The sequence below is a fragment of the Macaca mulatta genome, chromosome 14 (assembly GCF_049350105.2).
Source record: "Macaca mulatta isolate MMU2019108-1 chromosome 14, T2T-MMU8v2.0, whole genome shotgun sequence".
Lineage (NCBI taxonomy): Eukaryota > Metazoa > Chordata > Mammalia > Primates > Cercopithecidae > Macaca > Macaca mulatta.
In genome coordinates, this window is record NC_133419.1 from 119,253,997 (window position 1) to 119,270,965 (window position 16,969).

Genomic DNA, 16,969 nt, shown 5'->3' on the forward strand with positions numbered 1-16,969 from the left:
GCGTCTGTTACGGCATCTAGCGGCTGCGGGTGGCAACGCCGGTTGATAAATTTCGGGCTGGTATAGAGTTAGCCCTCCAATCTGGAAACAGGGTTTGCGTTTGTTCCCCTAGGACAACAATCTCTGGGGTTGCAGTTCCTCCCAGATCAGTCTTACAGGAATGTAGACACACTCTCCAGGGGAAATTCCGCAGCACTCTGTACGTCCTTTTCTAGCACTATATTACATTGTAATCTTTCCCCTCCACAGGGTGCCATGGCATGGGACATACTTACAGTAATAAATTATTCCTTGTGTATCTGAGGTTCAAAGTTTACTCTGTGTCCTGTCTTTCTTATTTGCTAAAGAAGACTGTGAACTTATTTAAAGCAGGATCTGTGTCTAATTAATTTTTAAACTTTGTAACACCAGTACATTGCAGAAATTAGACACTAACAATGCTCATCGGGTGGATGAATCGAGGAATGAGTGAATGGAGACGTAAGGAACACATATTTTCAAACTGTGGACATAATTAATTTGGGAAGTCAGGGAGAGAGAAACATAAAATATTGGAGGCCGGGTGTGGTGGCTCATGCCTGTAATCCCAGCGCTTCAGGAGGCGGAGGCGGGAGGATTGCTTGAGTTCAGGAGTTTGAGACCAGCTAGAGCAACATAGCGAGAAACGCCCCTCTCCACTCTATTAAAAATAAAAATTAAAAATTAAAAAAAAATTAGCCAGGTGTGGTGGCAGACGCCTGTAGTGCTAGCCACTCGGGAGGCTGAAGCAGGAGGATTGCTTGAGCCAGGGAGGCAGAGGTTGCAGTGAACCGAGATTGGACCATTGCATTCACTCCAGCCTGGGCAACAGATCGAGACCCCATCTCAAATATAAATAATGAATCATAATAATAATTTTTTGGCTGGGCACGGTGGCTCACACCTGTAATCCCAGCACTTTGGGAGGCCAAGGTGGGTGGATCACAAGGTTAGGAGTTTGAGACCAGCCTGACCAACATGGTGAAACCCCCATCTCTACTAAAAACACAAAAATTAGCTGGGCATGGTGGTGTGCACCTGTCATCCCAGCTACTCAGGAGGATGAGGCAGGAAAATTGCTTGAACCTGGGAGGCAAAGGTTGTGGTGAGCCAAGATCGCGCCACTGCACTCCAGCCTGGGTGACAGAGCGAGACTCCATCTCAAAATAATAATAATAAATTTTAAAAAGAAAATAATATTGGAAATTTGATCCTGAAAACCTGCCAGAGGAAAACAAGGAAAGTGGCTTTTAAAAATGAGAGACACCTTTTCTGGGATACTGATAGTCAAAAATGGAACTGCATTAAAAAAAATTTTGTGATGTATTTTGCTCGTAATAGTGGATATGTAATGTGGAATACTTACTATGTAGGAGCACTTAGATTTTTTGCAGGGGAGCACTTAGATTATATCATCTAATTTACTTCACAACCTTATGAAATAGATGTTACCGCCAATTTACAGATTAGGTAATTGAGGCTTAGACAGTTAAAGTAACTTGCCTGAAGTCACTCAGCTAATAAGTCCTGAAAACAGCAGCCAAACATAGGTCAGTCTGATTCCTAAGTCTCTGCTTTTAACCATTATAATATACTGCCACTATGGGACTCCTCGAGAAGAATGCTTACAAGGTTGATTTTTCTTCTGTGGTTTAATTCAGTTACAGTTATATTTCCGAAGAATCAGCATCAATTGGTCTTGCACAGCTTCTGAGATCCAAGTCAGAAGACCTGGAAGGTGCCGCAATAAGGCAATAGTTTCTAACAGGATTTTTACTTTTCTAAAAAAATAAGAATTTGTTTCCATCTTTCTTAAAACATGTCTGCTTAAGTAACAAAAATTAAAATTTCTCCAGGCGAGATGGCTCATGCCTGTAATACTAGCACTTTGAGAGGCCGAGGCGGGTGGATCACCTGAGGTCAGGAGTTCAAGACCAGTTGACCAACATGGGGAAACCCTCGTCTCTACTAAAAATACAAAAATTAGTCAGGTGTGGTGGTGCATGCCTGTAATCCTAGCTACTCGGGAGGCTGAGACAGGAGACTCGCTTGAACCCGGGAGGCACAGGTTACAGTGAGTTGAGATGGCACCACTGCACTCTAGCCTGGGCAACAGAACGAGATTCCATCTCAAAATAAATAAGTAAATAATAAATAATAAATAAAAATTTACCCCATAAATGTGTACAGTTGTTATCTTTTTTAGGACATTTCATCATCCCCTAAAGAAAGCTTGTACCCATTGTCACTTTTTTTTTTTTTGAGACAGGGTCTCACTCTGTTGCCCAGGCTGGAATACAGGGGTGAGACCTCAGCTCACTGTAATCTCTGCCTGCCGGGTTCAAGCGATTCTCCCACCGAGTAGCTGGGACTATAGCCACACACCACCACGCCCAGCTAATTTTTTTTTTTTTTTTTTTGTACTCTTAGGAGAGATGAGGTTTCACCATGTTGGCCAGGATGGTCTTGATCTCTTGCATCCACCTCAGCCTCCCAAAGTGCTGGGATTACAGGCATAAGCCACCCTGCCCAGCCAGGAAAAAACTGACTTTGAACTTGGCTCTACCACTTACTAGTTGTGTGAGTTTGGACAAATGCTTAACTTTTTTGATCCTCAGTATCTTTATTTGGATTGTTGTAAAGGATTGGAAATAACATGTGTAAAGTACCTGACACAAATTAAGCACTCAATTAAAAGTTGCTATTATACTTAATTGTGGACATACAGGTTTAATATGGGTGAGTGCTGTTGGGTTGAGCTAAGGATGTGGGATAAAATGATTTAAGGATGAACTACTGAATCAGCTATACTCTGAAAAATCTGAAATTTGGCATACAAGAAATAACATGAGAATCACAAGAACAGAGTTTGAGTCCTGGTTCCATCATATACTGGTTTAGAAACTTTGGGTAAGTCCCTTAAACTTTTCATCATTTTCTTCATATACAAAATGGACATAAGCACAACTGCCCTGCTTCCTGTGCATGTTTTTTTTTTAAAGATATAATTTACAAATCATAAAAATTCACCTTTTAAAAGTATACAATTTAGTGGTTTTTAGTATATTTGCCTCTATCTAGTTCCAGAACTACTATTTTTTGTTTGTTTGTTTTTGTTTTAAGAGTCTAAGTCTCACTATTTTGCACAGGCTGACCTTTAACCCCTGGTCTCAAGCCATCCTCCCAACTCAGCCTCCCAAGCAGCTGGGACTCTAGGATCATGCCACCATGCCTGGCTTAATTCCAGAATGTTTTAATTATTTCAGAAATAAATCTCACACTAATTAGCTCTCAGTCCCTATTCCTACCATTCCTGAGCCCCTGGAAACCACTAAGCTAGTTTCTGTCTCTGTGGGTTTTCTTCTGTTCTGGATCTTTCATATTAATTGAATCATGTATGAGTGCCCCATTGTATCTGTCTTTTTTCACATAATATTTTCAAGGTTCATCCATATTGTAGCATGTCAGTACCTTATTCTATTTTGTGATTAAATAATATTCCATTCCATATATATGCCACATCTATTGATGAATGGATTTGTTTGGATTGTCTCCACTTTCTGGCTACTATGAATAAAGTTGCTATGAACATTAGGGTACACATTTTTGTGTTGACATATATTCAGTTCTCCTGGGTATGTACCTATGAGTAGAATTGCTCAGTCATATGGCAATTTTGTTTAACTTTTTGAGGAACTGCCAAACTCTTTTCCAACGTGGCTGCACTATTTCACATTCATCCTCACCAACAATTATTATGATAGCCATCCTAGTGGGTGTGAAGTGGTATCTCACCATGGGTCTGATTTCCATTTCCCTAAGGATATTCAACATTTCTTAATGTGCATATTAGCCATTTACATATCTTCTTTGGACACATATCTATTCAGATCTTTTGCTCATTTTAATTTTTTGTTTTCTACTCTCTCCATTTTGCAGATGAAGCCCATTTTTAGACAGGAATACTGTATTTGTCTTCTTATTGCTGAGTTATAAGAGTTCTTAGGCTGGGCGCGGGGGCTCACGCCTGTAATCCCAGCACTTTGGGAGGCTGAGACGGGTGGATCACTTGGGGTCAGGAGCTCGAGACCAGCCTGGCCGACATGGCAAAACCCCTTCTCCACTAAAACTACAAAAAACAGCCGAACGTAGTGGCCCGTGCCTGTAATTCCAGCTACTCGGGAGGCTGAGGCAGAAGAACCCCTTGAACGTGGGAAGCGGAGGTTGCAGTGAGCCGACATCGCCCTATTGCGACAGAGTGGGCGACAGAGTGAGACTCCATCTCAAAAAAAAAAAAATTTTTTTATTTATATATATTCCGGATACTAGTCCTTTATGCACACGGGTTATCTTGTATATTTATTAAATAATAGTGGCTGTGCCAGCGGCTTAATAAACTGTAAGATGTGACGCAAAATAAATGAAGGCGATGACAGTGAAACGGCAGAGATATAAGGTTCCACAGTCGGGGGGTGAACGCTCCCTACACCTCCTGGGCACAGTCTTAACCCGAGCAGGGTACCCTCAATTTCCCCAGCCCGCAGGCCCCGCCCCGCCCCGCCCTTTGACCTCCGCCGCTTCCGGTTGAAGACGTGGCTCGGGGCCGCCATCTTGGCAAAAGGCGAAGCGGCAGCGGCTCCTGTCAAGCGGGCAGCAGATCCAGAGCGGCCCGTGCTCCCCTTCCCCAGACCCTCCCCCTATCCCCAGTGGAGCCGGAGAGCGGGCGCGCCCCACCACCGCCCTCACCATGGTAAGATCCGAGCCAGGACCCGAACTCCTGGGGTCCGAGCCTCACAGTCTCTCCCTGTCGGCGGGCCTGGGGCCGGGGCCGGAGGAGCCCCGCCCTGAGGGTCTAGGGCCGGGTGCTTTGCTCGGGGCTCTGGGAGCAATGTGGCCTCCTGTGCCCGGTCTCCTGGAGATCCGACGGAGCTGACTTCAGTCCATCTGTCGTCGTGCCCGCTTCCCCACCACCCCCCAACCAGCTGGACTCCCTCGTCTGCTGGGACCTGCCCCTGAGACGGCCCGGCGTTTTTGCCTGCGAGAACTTCGTGGTGGTGGTGCGGGTCCCAGGCTGCGGACCTCGGAACTGATGCTGTCCTGCCGGTTCCCTGGCGCTTAGGTTCAGCAAGCTGGGCCTGTCTCCGGAGGTTCTGGTCCTTCTTGTTAACCAGCTTGTCTCCCACCCCCGGTATTTGCTAGGCCGTTGATAACTCGAAATGCAAATCCACTGGTGTCCAGAAATTTTTCTTTTGTTTGTTCAGAAGGGAGAAATGGAGACACAGAGCGGAAAGGAGTAACTTCTAACATTAATTTATAGGACCCAAGTGTCCCTGAAACCTTCCACTACTTCCGTAGAACTCACTTGTGTCCATTTGTTAGTGTGACTCAGGGTACATACACTGTGTAGACCACTGGGAAAATGTGAGCAAGTTCCAGAGAACACAGGGTTTGCCTTCAAGCAACTTATTGTTCAGATGAAGTAAAATGTGTATGTGGCATGTCGTAGTCAGATGTCTCACAGGAGGAGGAGTAAGAGGGGTGAGTTATCCTCTGAGACCAGTTACTTGTCTTCACATGCGTTATGTTTGTATACTCATCTGTTACAAGGATGAGAAAGGTTAATGTGGTTGAGGATGGAGGAAATTAGAACTGCTGACATCACTCAATCTTCCTTTATCGCTGTGATTTGTAGATATTCATAAAGTAGTAGACATTCTTTGGTTTCAAAAAAGCTAGTAGTTTATTTTTCAGTGCACCTTATGTCCTTTAATCTTTTGAAGGATATTCTGTTCTGTTCTTTTTTATTTTTTTGTCAATAGATAACTTGATTTAAAACATCGTCCAGTGTACCTGAGAGATGACAGAATGTAATTTGGTGCCAATCCTAATCAGTTCTATTGACAACCCTGTAGATAAGAACTTGGATAATGGGGGGAACTCATGCTTGAGCTTTAAGCCACTGAACAGCTTTTCTCAGCCTCAGGTATATAAATTGCATCAAACAGGTTTGCCTCCTAAAATTTTTGTGTTGGACGTAAAATTTACAGAAACTTGTATTTTCAGTTTCTCCAGGAGGTCCTGTATTTGGTTAGTGATTTTGAAACTCAGTTCCTGTTTACACCCTGGAATTAATAGTGCATTTTAGAGCATATTTTTATTTTAATGGTAAAGTTAAGGTCTTGTATTATGTAAACCAGATATAGATAATCTTTATAAAAATCTTATTTGTTAAAAGGTTATTGGAATTTAGTATTTTTAATTCATTGATAACTGAGGGATGGTAAAGCCCTACATGATATATATAAAATATAACTTTTGCATGCTATTTTGACATGTGTACGTATACATAGAGTTGTGTCACATATTTCTGAATTATTTGGGACTTAGCATGATCCAGATACCCACAGATTTGTGTACTCTGGAGAATAATTTATCTCAGTACATTCTGCTCTGTAGAATCTTAAGACATTGGTGTTATTTCTGTGTAATGTTTTTGGGTCCTGCTCCTTTACAAACATATCCCTGGACAGTAGAAATGTCCAGATAGGGTGAAATATTGATCTGAAAGTTGTATCAAAACTTCTAGCAATTTATTTTAGCTCAACATTTCATTATGAAATTTTCAAACATCTGGAAAAGTTGAAAGGACTTTGTAGTGAATACCCGTGTAACCACCAGCTAGATTCTGTAACTAACATTTCACTATATTTCATCATGCATCTAACCATCCATCCATCCCTCTCTCCATTAAAAAAAATATACATTTCAAAGTAAGTTGGCCGGGCGCGGTGGCTCAAGCCTGTAATCCCAGCACTTTGGGAGGCCGAGACGGGCGGATCACGAGGTCAGGAGATCGAGACCATCCTGGCTAACACGGTGAAACCCCGTCTCTACTAAAAAATACAAAAAAACTAGCCAGGCGCGGTGGCGGGCGCCTGTAGTCCCAACTACTCGGGAGGCTGAGGCAGGAGAATGGCGTGAACCCGGGAGGCGGAGCTTGCAGTGAGCTGAGATCCGGCCACTGCACTCCAGCCTGGGCGGCAGAGCGAGACTCCGTCTCAAAAAAAAAAAAAAAAAAAAAAACTAGCCGGGCGAGGTGGCGGGCGCCTGTAGTCCCAGCTACTCGGGAGGCTGAGGCAGGAGAATGGCGTAGACCCGGGAGGCGGAGCTTGCAGTGAGCTGAGATCTGGCCACTGCACTCCAGCCTGGGCGACAGAGCGAGACTCCGTCTCCAAAAAAAAATAAATAAATAAAAAAAAGTAAGTTGCAGATATCAGTACATAAACATTGATTTTTTAAAAATAAATTCCTTTTGGCTTTAGTTATTGAAGTGCACAATGTCCTAGACTGCAAAGTTCCAATAGATAAATAAGTGAACAAATGCAAAAACAAATGCCTTCTCATGACTTCATCATAAAGTAAAGTACAAAGAAAGGCATCTTTTGATTTACTTATATTTTTAAGAGACAGGGTCTCACTATGTTGCCCAGGCTGGAGGGCAGTGGCTATTCACAGGCACTATCACAGTGCACTGTGGCCTGAAACTCCTAGCCTCAAGCGATCCTCCCACCTCCATCTCCCGAGTAGCTGGGACTGTAGACATGCGGGCCTTGATTTGATCTTTTTCTTGTATTCTGCAAATTAATGAGAACATGTTCTGACCTTTTTTCTTGTTTGTTTGGTTTTCGAGACTGAGTCTCACTCTGTCTCCAGGCTGGAGTGCAGCGGCACAATCTCAGCTCACTGCAACCTCCACCTCCCGCGTTCAAGCTATCCTCCTGCCTCAGCCTCCTGAGTAGCTGGGACTACAGTCGCATGCCGCCATGCCCAGCTAATTTTTTGTATTTTTAGTAGAGACAGGGTTTCACCATGTTGGCCAGGATGGTCTCTATCTCTTGACCTTGTGATCTGCCCTCGGCCTCCCAAGGTGTTGGGATTACAGGCGTAAACCACCGCGCCCAGCCCCTTTTTTTCATATATGATACAGCAGCAGCACAGCTATTGTATTCTTTTTTTTTTTTTTGAGACGGAATCTTACTCTGTCACCAGGGCTGGAGTGCAGTGGCGCGATCTTGGCTCCCTTCAATCTGTGCCCCCCAGGTTCAAGCTATTCTGCCTCAGCCTCCCAAGTAGCTGAGATTACAGGTATGTGCCACCATCTCCAGCTAATTTTTCTATTTTTAGTAGAAATGTGGTTTCACCATGTTGGCCAGGCTGGTCTTGAACTCCTGACCTCAAGTGATCCTCCCACCTCAGCCTCCCAAAGTGTTGGAATTACAGATTGAGCCACCATGCCCAGCACTGTATTCTTTATGTATCTTTTTAATTGTGTTTTGAGAGGACAGCAGAGAATGAAAATGATTCTCTTGAGTTTCCATTGATTTGCCATCTATTTATGTCTTCATATAGAAGTTCACTGCAGAAACTGATAATGGGTGTGTGTGTGTGTGTTTTAATTCTCTACAAGCTTTTGTTTTAGAATAGAAATGTGATGGATTTAAAACCCTCACTGAGTGAATTACTTTTCAAGTTTTAGGTTTTGTATGTGGTCTACATTTTATTGTAATCTTCTTTCTGATTTTATCTATAATAGTTTCACGTAAATAGGAAAGACAGAACAGTCCTCCCTGACAATTATAGAAACTAGCCTTAGTATGGCCATGAATCGTGTGTGTGTGTGTATAAAATATTGCAGTGAATTACAAAGGAGAAGGTGACTATAATTCTGAAAGTAAGGAATCCTGAAGCATTTAGAGGTTCAAGAAAGAACTTGACTTTTTTTGAGAGAGAGTTGTGCATATTTATGCTGAATTATTATACCACCTGTTATTCTTGTACCTCTCTTGCACACACAATTTGTTATGGTTAGACAGTTTGCCGTCTTGCAGCCTAATACTAACATAAAATATTGTTCCAAAGTGGTTAGAACTGGAGCAGTGGGTATAAAATGGAAGTTTGTACGTTTTCTGTCACTGTGTTTGTTTTTTTTTTTCTGTTACTGTAGTTTTCAAATGCTTAGACTTATAGAACTTTAAAGGCACAGCACTTTGGATTTCATATAAACTAACGTCCTACTTTAGGGATATTTCAATAATCAATTAAGTGACTTATCCAAGGTCACATGATTAGTGGCAAAGGCAGAACAGAAACCTAATTCTCCAGGTTTCTTAACTTGAGGCACTTAACAATTCATGTAGTTAAGTCTGTGTAGCAGAGAGTTGTTATTTAGTCCAAAGATAGTGTACTCAAACCATGTAAGAGTTATTAAAAGTTGTTTGGCAAAGCTTAATTTAATGGGGGAATTTTTTTTTTTTTTAAGCAGTCCTGGAGAGATCATCTAACTTATGGGCCCTCAGTTTTCACATCTATAAGACAATCAAGACAATCAACCTTTTAGATCTGGAATGTTTTTTTCCAAAAATGTTAAAAAAACAAAAACTTTGTAATCATGTTTATTAATTCTTCCTCGGAGAAAATCAGATCAAATTTCAATAGGGAAAATTGTTAACTTACCTTTTAGTATATGCTATATTTTAATAATTGTTAAACCAGTAAACATTGATATGAAGAGGTTTATTATTTCAAGAACTTTAAGAAGACAAATGTTAATTTAGGATAGGATAAATTTATCATGTTTAGAGGTGACCATACGTTCTAGCCGTGTTAGTAGCTATAACAGAGAGACCTATGTCAACTGCCTAGAACCTGTGATTTGTGGTGTCCTGGATGTTTTGATATTTATGCTATACTTAGTATGGGGAACTTTGGTCCTACTTTGGAAGCCTTGTTTTGCTTGTATCTGGATAATGGAATGACTCAAAGAGAGACATATGATTTTACCCTACTGCTTTCTTCATCTTGACATATGAAATTCTGGAATTCTGACCAGGTGTGGTGGTTCATGCCTGTAATCCCAGCACTTTGAGAGGCCGAGGCAGGTGGATCACTTGAGGTTGGGAGTTTGAGACCAGCCTGGGCAACATGGCAAAACCCTGTCTCTACAGAAAAATATAAAAAGTAGCCAGGTGTGGTGGCATGTGCCTGTAGTCCCAGATACCTGGGAGGCTGAAGTGGGAGAATCACCTGAGCCCAGAATGTTGAGGCTGCACTGAGCTGAGATCACACCACTGCACTACAGCTTGGGCAATAGAGCAAGACTCTGTCTCAAAACAATCCTGGAGGCCGGGCGCGGTGGCTCACGCCTGTAATCCCAGCACTTTGGGAGGCCGAGACGGGCGGATCATGAGGTCAGGAGATCAAGACCATCCTGGCTAACACGGCGAAACCCCGTCTCTACTAAAAAAATACAAAAAACTAGCCGGGCGAGGTGGCGGGCACCTGTAGTCCCAGCTACTCGGGAGGCTGAGACAGGAGAATGGCGTGAACCCGGGAGGCGGAGCTTGCAGTGAGTTGAGATCAAACCCACTGCACTCCAGCCTGGGCGACAGAGTGAGACTCCGTCTCAAAAAAAAAAAACAAAAAAAACAAAAAAACAATCCTGGAATTCATTAAAGCATGATTTAAATGCTGTTTCCTTTTTTTTTTGGAGGCAGAGTCTCACTTTGTAGCCCAGGCTGGAGTAAAGTGGTGTGATCTCGGCTTACTGCAACTTCCGCCTCCCAGGTTCAAGCAATCCTCCCACCTCACTCTCCCCAGTAGCTGGGACTACAGGCGTGCACCACCACACTCGGCTAATTTTTTATATTTTTTGGTAGAGACAGGGTTTTACCTTTTTGACCAGGCTGGTCTCTAACTCCTGACCTCAGGTAATCCGCCCACCCCTGGCTCCCAAAGTGCAGAGATTAAGGCATGAGCCACCGCTCCCTGTCTAAATGCTGTTTGTTCTATCAAGTCATCCCTGACCTTACCAGCTGGAAGTAATCTCTTCCTCTAAATTTCTACGCACTTTTATCAGTGACTCTCTTATGTTACTTAACACATTCTGCCATACATTACAGGGACTTGCATTTGTGTCTTATCCCTATTAAGCTTCTTGTAGGCAGAATGCTAGTCTGTGTCATCTTAATTCTCAGAAAGCATGTTGTATGCATAGTAGGTGTTCAATAAATAATTACTTAGTTAATTCTTATAACATCACAAAAATGGAGATTACCAGTACCTATAATTAGTTTTTGAACGTGCTCAACAGTAAAGTGGATGGGCCGGGTGCAGTGGCACACTCCTGTAATCCCAACACTTTGGAGGCCAAGGCGTGCAGATGACTTGAGGCCAGGAGTTGGAGACCAGCCTGGCCAACATGACGAAACCCTGTCTCTATTAAAAATAGAAAAATTAGCCAGGCTTGGTGGTGCTGGCCTGCACCTGTAGTCCCAGCTGCTCGGGAGGCTGAGGCATGAGAATTTCTTTTTTTTTTTTTTTTTTTTTTTTTTTTTGAGACGGAGTCTCACTCTGCCGCCCAGGCTGGGGTGCAGTGGCCGGATCTCAGCTCACTGCAAGCTCCGCCTCCCGGGTTTACGTCATTCTCCTGTCTCAGCCTCCCGAGTAGCTGGGACTACAGGCGCCTGCCACCTCGCCCGGCTAGTTTTTTGTAATTTTTAGTAGAGACGGGGTTTCACCGTGTTAGCCAGGATGGTCTCGATCTCCTGACCTCGTGATCCGCCCGTCTCGGCCTCCCAAAGTGCTGGGATTATAGGCTTGAGCCACCGCGCCCGGCCGAGAATTTCTTGAACCCAGGAGGCAGAGCTTGCAGTGAGCTGAGATGGTACCACTACACTCCAGCCTGGACTACAGAGTGAGACACTCTCTCAAAAAATAAAGAAAGTGGATAGTAACATACACCTTTTTGTTCCTTTTTCCCTTTCAAGTTGCCTTTGATGTTTTTACCTACATTTTACCTGTATGGTATAGAGGTGTTTTTAACTCTAGTTGGAAACCTAAGAACTACCCTTGAGCCTGTAAACATTGTTTCTAACAGTTTTATTATTAGATATGGGATTTCTATTAAATGCAGCATGTTTATATAGGTCTGAAGTTTTGGTCTGAGCTGTCCTTTCTTTAGATGTGCATTTGATTTGTCTTATTCCTTAAGAACCTCATAAAATTCTAACATAGAGGACCATAACTTCCTAGAGCTGTGATTCTCAAACTTTTAAGGATAGGAGGCCCTACAGGGATTACATTTACAATATGCTCCCATTTATTAATAATATCTCTCATTGCATGAGGGGATTTTCTGTGGGCCATTGAGAATAACTTCTCTGGAGGATCAATGCATTCCCTGAAACTATATGTAAAATTTTGGGGGGAGAATCAATATTCATTATTTGAATATCAAAATATTGACAAAGACAAAAATCCATTGCCTTGGCCGGATGCTGTGGCTCACACTTGTAATCCCAGCACTTTGGAAGGCTGAGGTGTGCAGATCACTTTAGCCCAGGAGTTTGAGAGCAGCCTGGACAACATGGCGAAACCCCGTCTCTACTTTTTTTTTTTTTTTTTTTAATAAAAAAAGAAAATCCATCACCTTGAAGTGACATAATTTTTTTTCATGAGATGCATGTTTGTTATTACTAATGGTGCTGTTTTACATCATGAATATATGTGCTACAAGTTGTATAGCACTTTTGAAGTACAGTTTCATTATAGTCATTTGGCCCTCATAATAGCTTATAAGGTCATTAGATAATGCTGCATTTTATAGGAAAAGAAACGAGGTTAAGAGAGGTTGAGTAACTGAAGGTCAGACAGATGGTAAATAGAATAACAAAACTAGAATATAGATTTTCTCACTCCCAGTCATTTAGTTTTTCTGATATATCAGCTTGGTTCTTTGCAAATTTGGGACACTAATTCTAACTCAGTCTTTGGGAAGAGGAGAAACCAATGTGATATGATCCCAAATATAAGGGAATTCCCCACTTTTCTGATGAGACTATTAAGAAGAAAAGCTTTTTGCCAATTATATAAACTTTGAAGAATGTAACAAAAATAGTCCGGGCGCGGTGGCTCACACCTGTAATCTCAGCACTTTCAGAGGCTGAGCTGGGTGGATCCCCTGAGGTCGGGCATTCGAGACCAGCTTGGCCAACCAATATGGTGAAACCCCATGTCTACTAGAAATACAAAAAAAATTAGCTGGGCGTGGTGGTGGTGCCTGTAATGCCAGCTACTTGGGAGGCTGAGGCAGGAGAATCGCTTGAACCTAGGAGGCGGAAGTTGCAGTGAGCCAAGATCTTGCCATTGTACTCCAGCCTGGGCAATAAGAGCAAAACTCTGTCTTTTAAAAAAGAAAAAAAACGAAAAATAAAACCAAAAAACTCCTGTCTTCGGTCCGTGCCTCCAAGATGACAAAGAAAAGAAGGAACAACGGTCATGCCAAAACGGGCCGCGGCCACATGCGGCCTATTCGCTGCACTAACTGTGCTCGATGTGTGCCCAAGGACAAGGCCATTAAGAAATTCGTCATTCAAAACATAGTCCCACAGCAGCAGTCAGGGACATTTCTGAAGCGAGCATCTTCGATGCCTATGTGCTTCCCAAGCTGTATGTGAAGCTACATTACTGTGTGAGTTGTGCAATTCACAGCAAAGTAGTCAGGAATCAATCTCGTGAAGCTCGCAAGAACCAAACACCCCCTCCCCAATTTAGACCTACAGATTGCTGCCCCATGTCCCCCACCAAAGCCCATGTAGGGAGCTGAGTCCTTAAAGACTGAAGACAGACTATTCTCTGGAGAAAAATAAAATGGAAATTGTACTTTAAAAAAATATCAAAAATAGTCCAATATGTTCTTAAAATAGTTAATAATTTACATATATGTTTTAAATTACATAAATCTTAATTTAGAAATAATTTTTTCCATTTTTATATTTATAAAGCAATTTTGTCTAGATTCTTTATGAACATCATATCACTTGGGCCACTTTTTGAATCATCAGTTTGCTATTTAGCAGTTTTGAATCCATGTGTGATATGTTGGCAGTTTGGGAAATTTTATCCCAAGTCATAAAAACCCATTTATATAATATTAGGACAGTTACTTTTAAAAGGAATATTTATAACTGATATTCAACACATGAAATTGTGAGTTCTGGCTAGGCGTGGTGACTCATACTTGTAATTCCAGCACTTCGGGAGGCCAGGGTGGGCTGATCACTTGAGTCCAGGAGTTCAAGACCAGCCTGGGCAACATGGTGAAACCCCACCTCTACTGAAAATACAAAAATTTGCCAAGCGTAGTGGCACCTGCCCATGGTCCCAGCTCCTTTCAAGGGGCTGAGGCAGGAGGATTGTTCAAGCCCAGAAGTTGAGGCTACGTGAGCCACGATCGCACCATTGCAGTCCAGCCTGTGTGACAAAGTGAGACCCTGTCTCCAAAAAAATAAAAAGAAATTGTGAATTCTGATCCTCAGGATAATTACTAAATCCAGTGACCTTTCGTTGCTACCACATGCAAAACTAGCATAGTTTGAAGATAAGGTGTATCCCAGACAACTCTTTTAGTTCAATATAGTCATTGAGGGAGCACCTTTAATATGACAGACTGTGGAAGGATTCAAAACTACATAACTCTTTTTAAAAAATATATAAGTATTCCTTCCATAAAAATATATTACTATGATAGCATATTTTCACACCTAAAAATTAGCATTAATTTTTTAGTATTATCAATTATTCAATCACTGTTCAAATTTGATTTGTACATTGTGATGGACTGACATGTCTAAGTCTCTTTTAATGTGTGTTTGTATTTTTAGTAGGGATGGGGTTTCTCCATGTTGGTCAGGCTGGTCTCGAACTCCTGGCCACCGGTGATCCACCCGCCTCTGCCTCCCAAAGTGCTGGGATTATAGGTGTGAGCCACTGTGCGTGGCCCAAGACTACTTTTTAAAAACTGTTTAGGGCCTATGCCCTAAAAAGGGCATAAGCACGTTGGCTTATGCCTGTAATCCCAGCACTTTGGGAGGCTGAGGCGGGTGGATCACTTTGACCTTAGGTGATCGAACTTAGGAGTACTAAGTTCTAAAAATACAAAATTAACTGGGTATGGTGGCATGCACCTGTAATCCCAGCTACTTGGGAGGCTGAGGCAGGAGAATTCCTTGAATCTGGGAGGTGGAGGTTGCCGTGAGCTACGATCACGCCATTGCACTCCAGCCTGGGCAAAAAGAGTGAAACTCCATCTTAAAAGGAAGTTAAAATAAGAAAAAAAAATTAACTGGGCGTAGTGGCAGGCGCCTGTAGTTCCAGCTATTCGGGACCACTTGCTGTTGAGAAATAAGCATGATGGTGATTGTCTCCCACATACCCTAATTACCTATTTTTAGTGGATAAGGATGTTATGTTCTCCTATAATATAAAACTATTGATGTATTGAAACTATAAGAATATTAGGCCGGGCACAGTGGCTCAAGCCCGTAATCCCAGCACTTTGGGAGGCTGAGACGAGCAGATCATGAGGTCAGGAGATTGAGACCATCCTGGCTAACACGGTGAAACCCCGTCTCTACTAAAAAATACAAAAAAAAAAAAAAACTAGCTGGGCGAGGTAGCGGGTGCCTGTAGTCCCAGCTACTCGGGAGGCTGAGTCAGGAGAATGGCGTAAACCCGGGAGGCGGAGCTTGCAGTGAGCTGAGATCTGGCCACTGCACTCCGGCCTGGGCGACAGAGCGAGACTCCGTCTCAAAAAAAAAAAAAAAAGAAAGAAACTATAAGAATATTTATTTAGGCCGGGCGCGGTGGCTCAAGCCTGTAATCCCAGCACTTTGGGAGGCCGAGGCGGGTGGATCACGAGGTCAGGAGATCGAGACTATCCTGGCTAACATGGTGAAACCCCGTCTCTACTAAAAATACAAAAAACTAGCCGGGCGTGGTGGCGGGTGCCTGTAGTCTCAGCTACTTGGGAGGCTGAGGCGGGAGAATGGTGTGAACCCGGGAGGCGGAGCTTGCAGTGAGCCGAGATCACGCCACTGCACTCCAGCCTGGGAGACACAGCGAGACTCCGTCTCAAAAAAAAAAAAAAAAAAAGAATATTTATTTAAATTGGCTAACTTGTTTTTCTTCAAGCTACTCACCTGTAGAGCTTTCTATAAAGCTAAGAAGCCTGACCAGTAGGATTTTGATATTTCAGAGGTTATGTCCTAGCATTGAGGCTTCCTAAATGTTTTAATAGTGTTTGTTACTTGTGCTTGTGAATGAGCTCTTGGGTTCCTGCACTGAGGAGACTGGACTTAATTTTCTTACTCCCCTGCTCATGGCATTTGAGGTCTCCGCTGCTTCCTTTGGTACTTTATTTGTTTTGTTTAGTGAAATGCCAGATGCTAAAATAGGGGGCTATTAGGTCTTGATCATTGCCTAATATCAAAACCTATGTGAAACATTGAGCCATTTAGATTTTTATTTTGCAGATTGTTTGGATATCTGGGAGTAAGACAGTGTGAATGGGAAAGTTAGTCAAGGAGCAGAAGATAAATTTAGACTCAGTAGCTTGGGTTCATATTCTAGATAAAAATAATAAATGTAAGGGGCTTCTTATGTCTTTAATATTTTTAATCTGCCTGATCACACTTCAGCATGGGCTTGGAAATATCGTGCTCTTTTTAGAAAAAGTTTTAAGCTGTTCTTTGTGGGTTTGCCAAAGCAGAGAGCAACCCAGTTCTGAGTCACAGGAGACTCATTAATATATGTATGGTCTTGGAAAAAGGTCATTTCATTACACAGTTTTTCTATAGGTATGTTATTGAAAAACAGGAATAATAGCGTTAGTTTCCTCTACCTTAGCTTTGTCTTATAAATTACGTATTACAATGAAAAGAACAATGGAGTAAAAGTTTGAAACTGAGCATTCTTTTTTTTTTTTTTTTTAAAGACAGAGTATTGCTCTGTTGCCCAGGCTGGAGGGCAGTGGCTCGATCTCTGCCTCCCGGGTTCAAGTAATTCTGGTGCCTCAGCCTCCTGAGTAGCTAGGATTACAGGTGCATGCTACCAT

At 42.6% G+C, this 16,969-nt stretch overlaps 1 protein-coding gene across 3 annotated transcripts in view; it reads left to right on the plus strand.

The window, feature by feature from the left end:
• The first annotated feature begins 4,626 nt into the window (after positions 1-4,626).
• ARCN1 (archain 1) overlaps positions 4,627-16,969 on the plus strand; it is a 35,097-nt gene continuing 22,754 nt past the window's right edge. The window contains exons 1-2 of one of the 3 annotated variants that reach the window (XM_077960469.1): positions 4,627-4,768; positions 8,045-8,163. Coding sequence is in view for 1 of the 3 variants with exons in the window: in NM_001265905.1 (NP_001252834.1) it covers positions 4,766-4,768 (3 nt within the window). In the remaining 2 variants the exon portion in view is untranslated. 3 annotated transcript variants of the gene reach the window in all.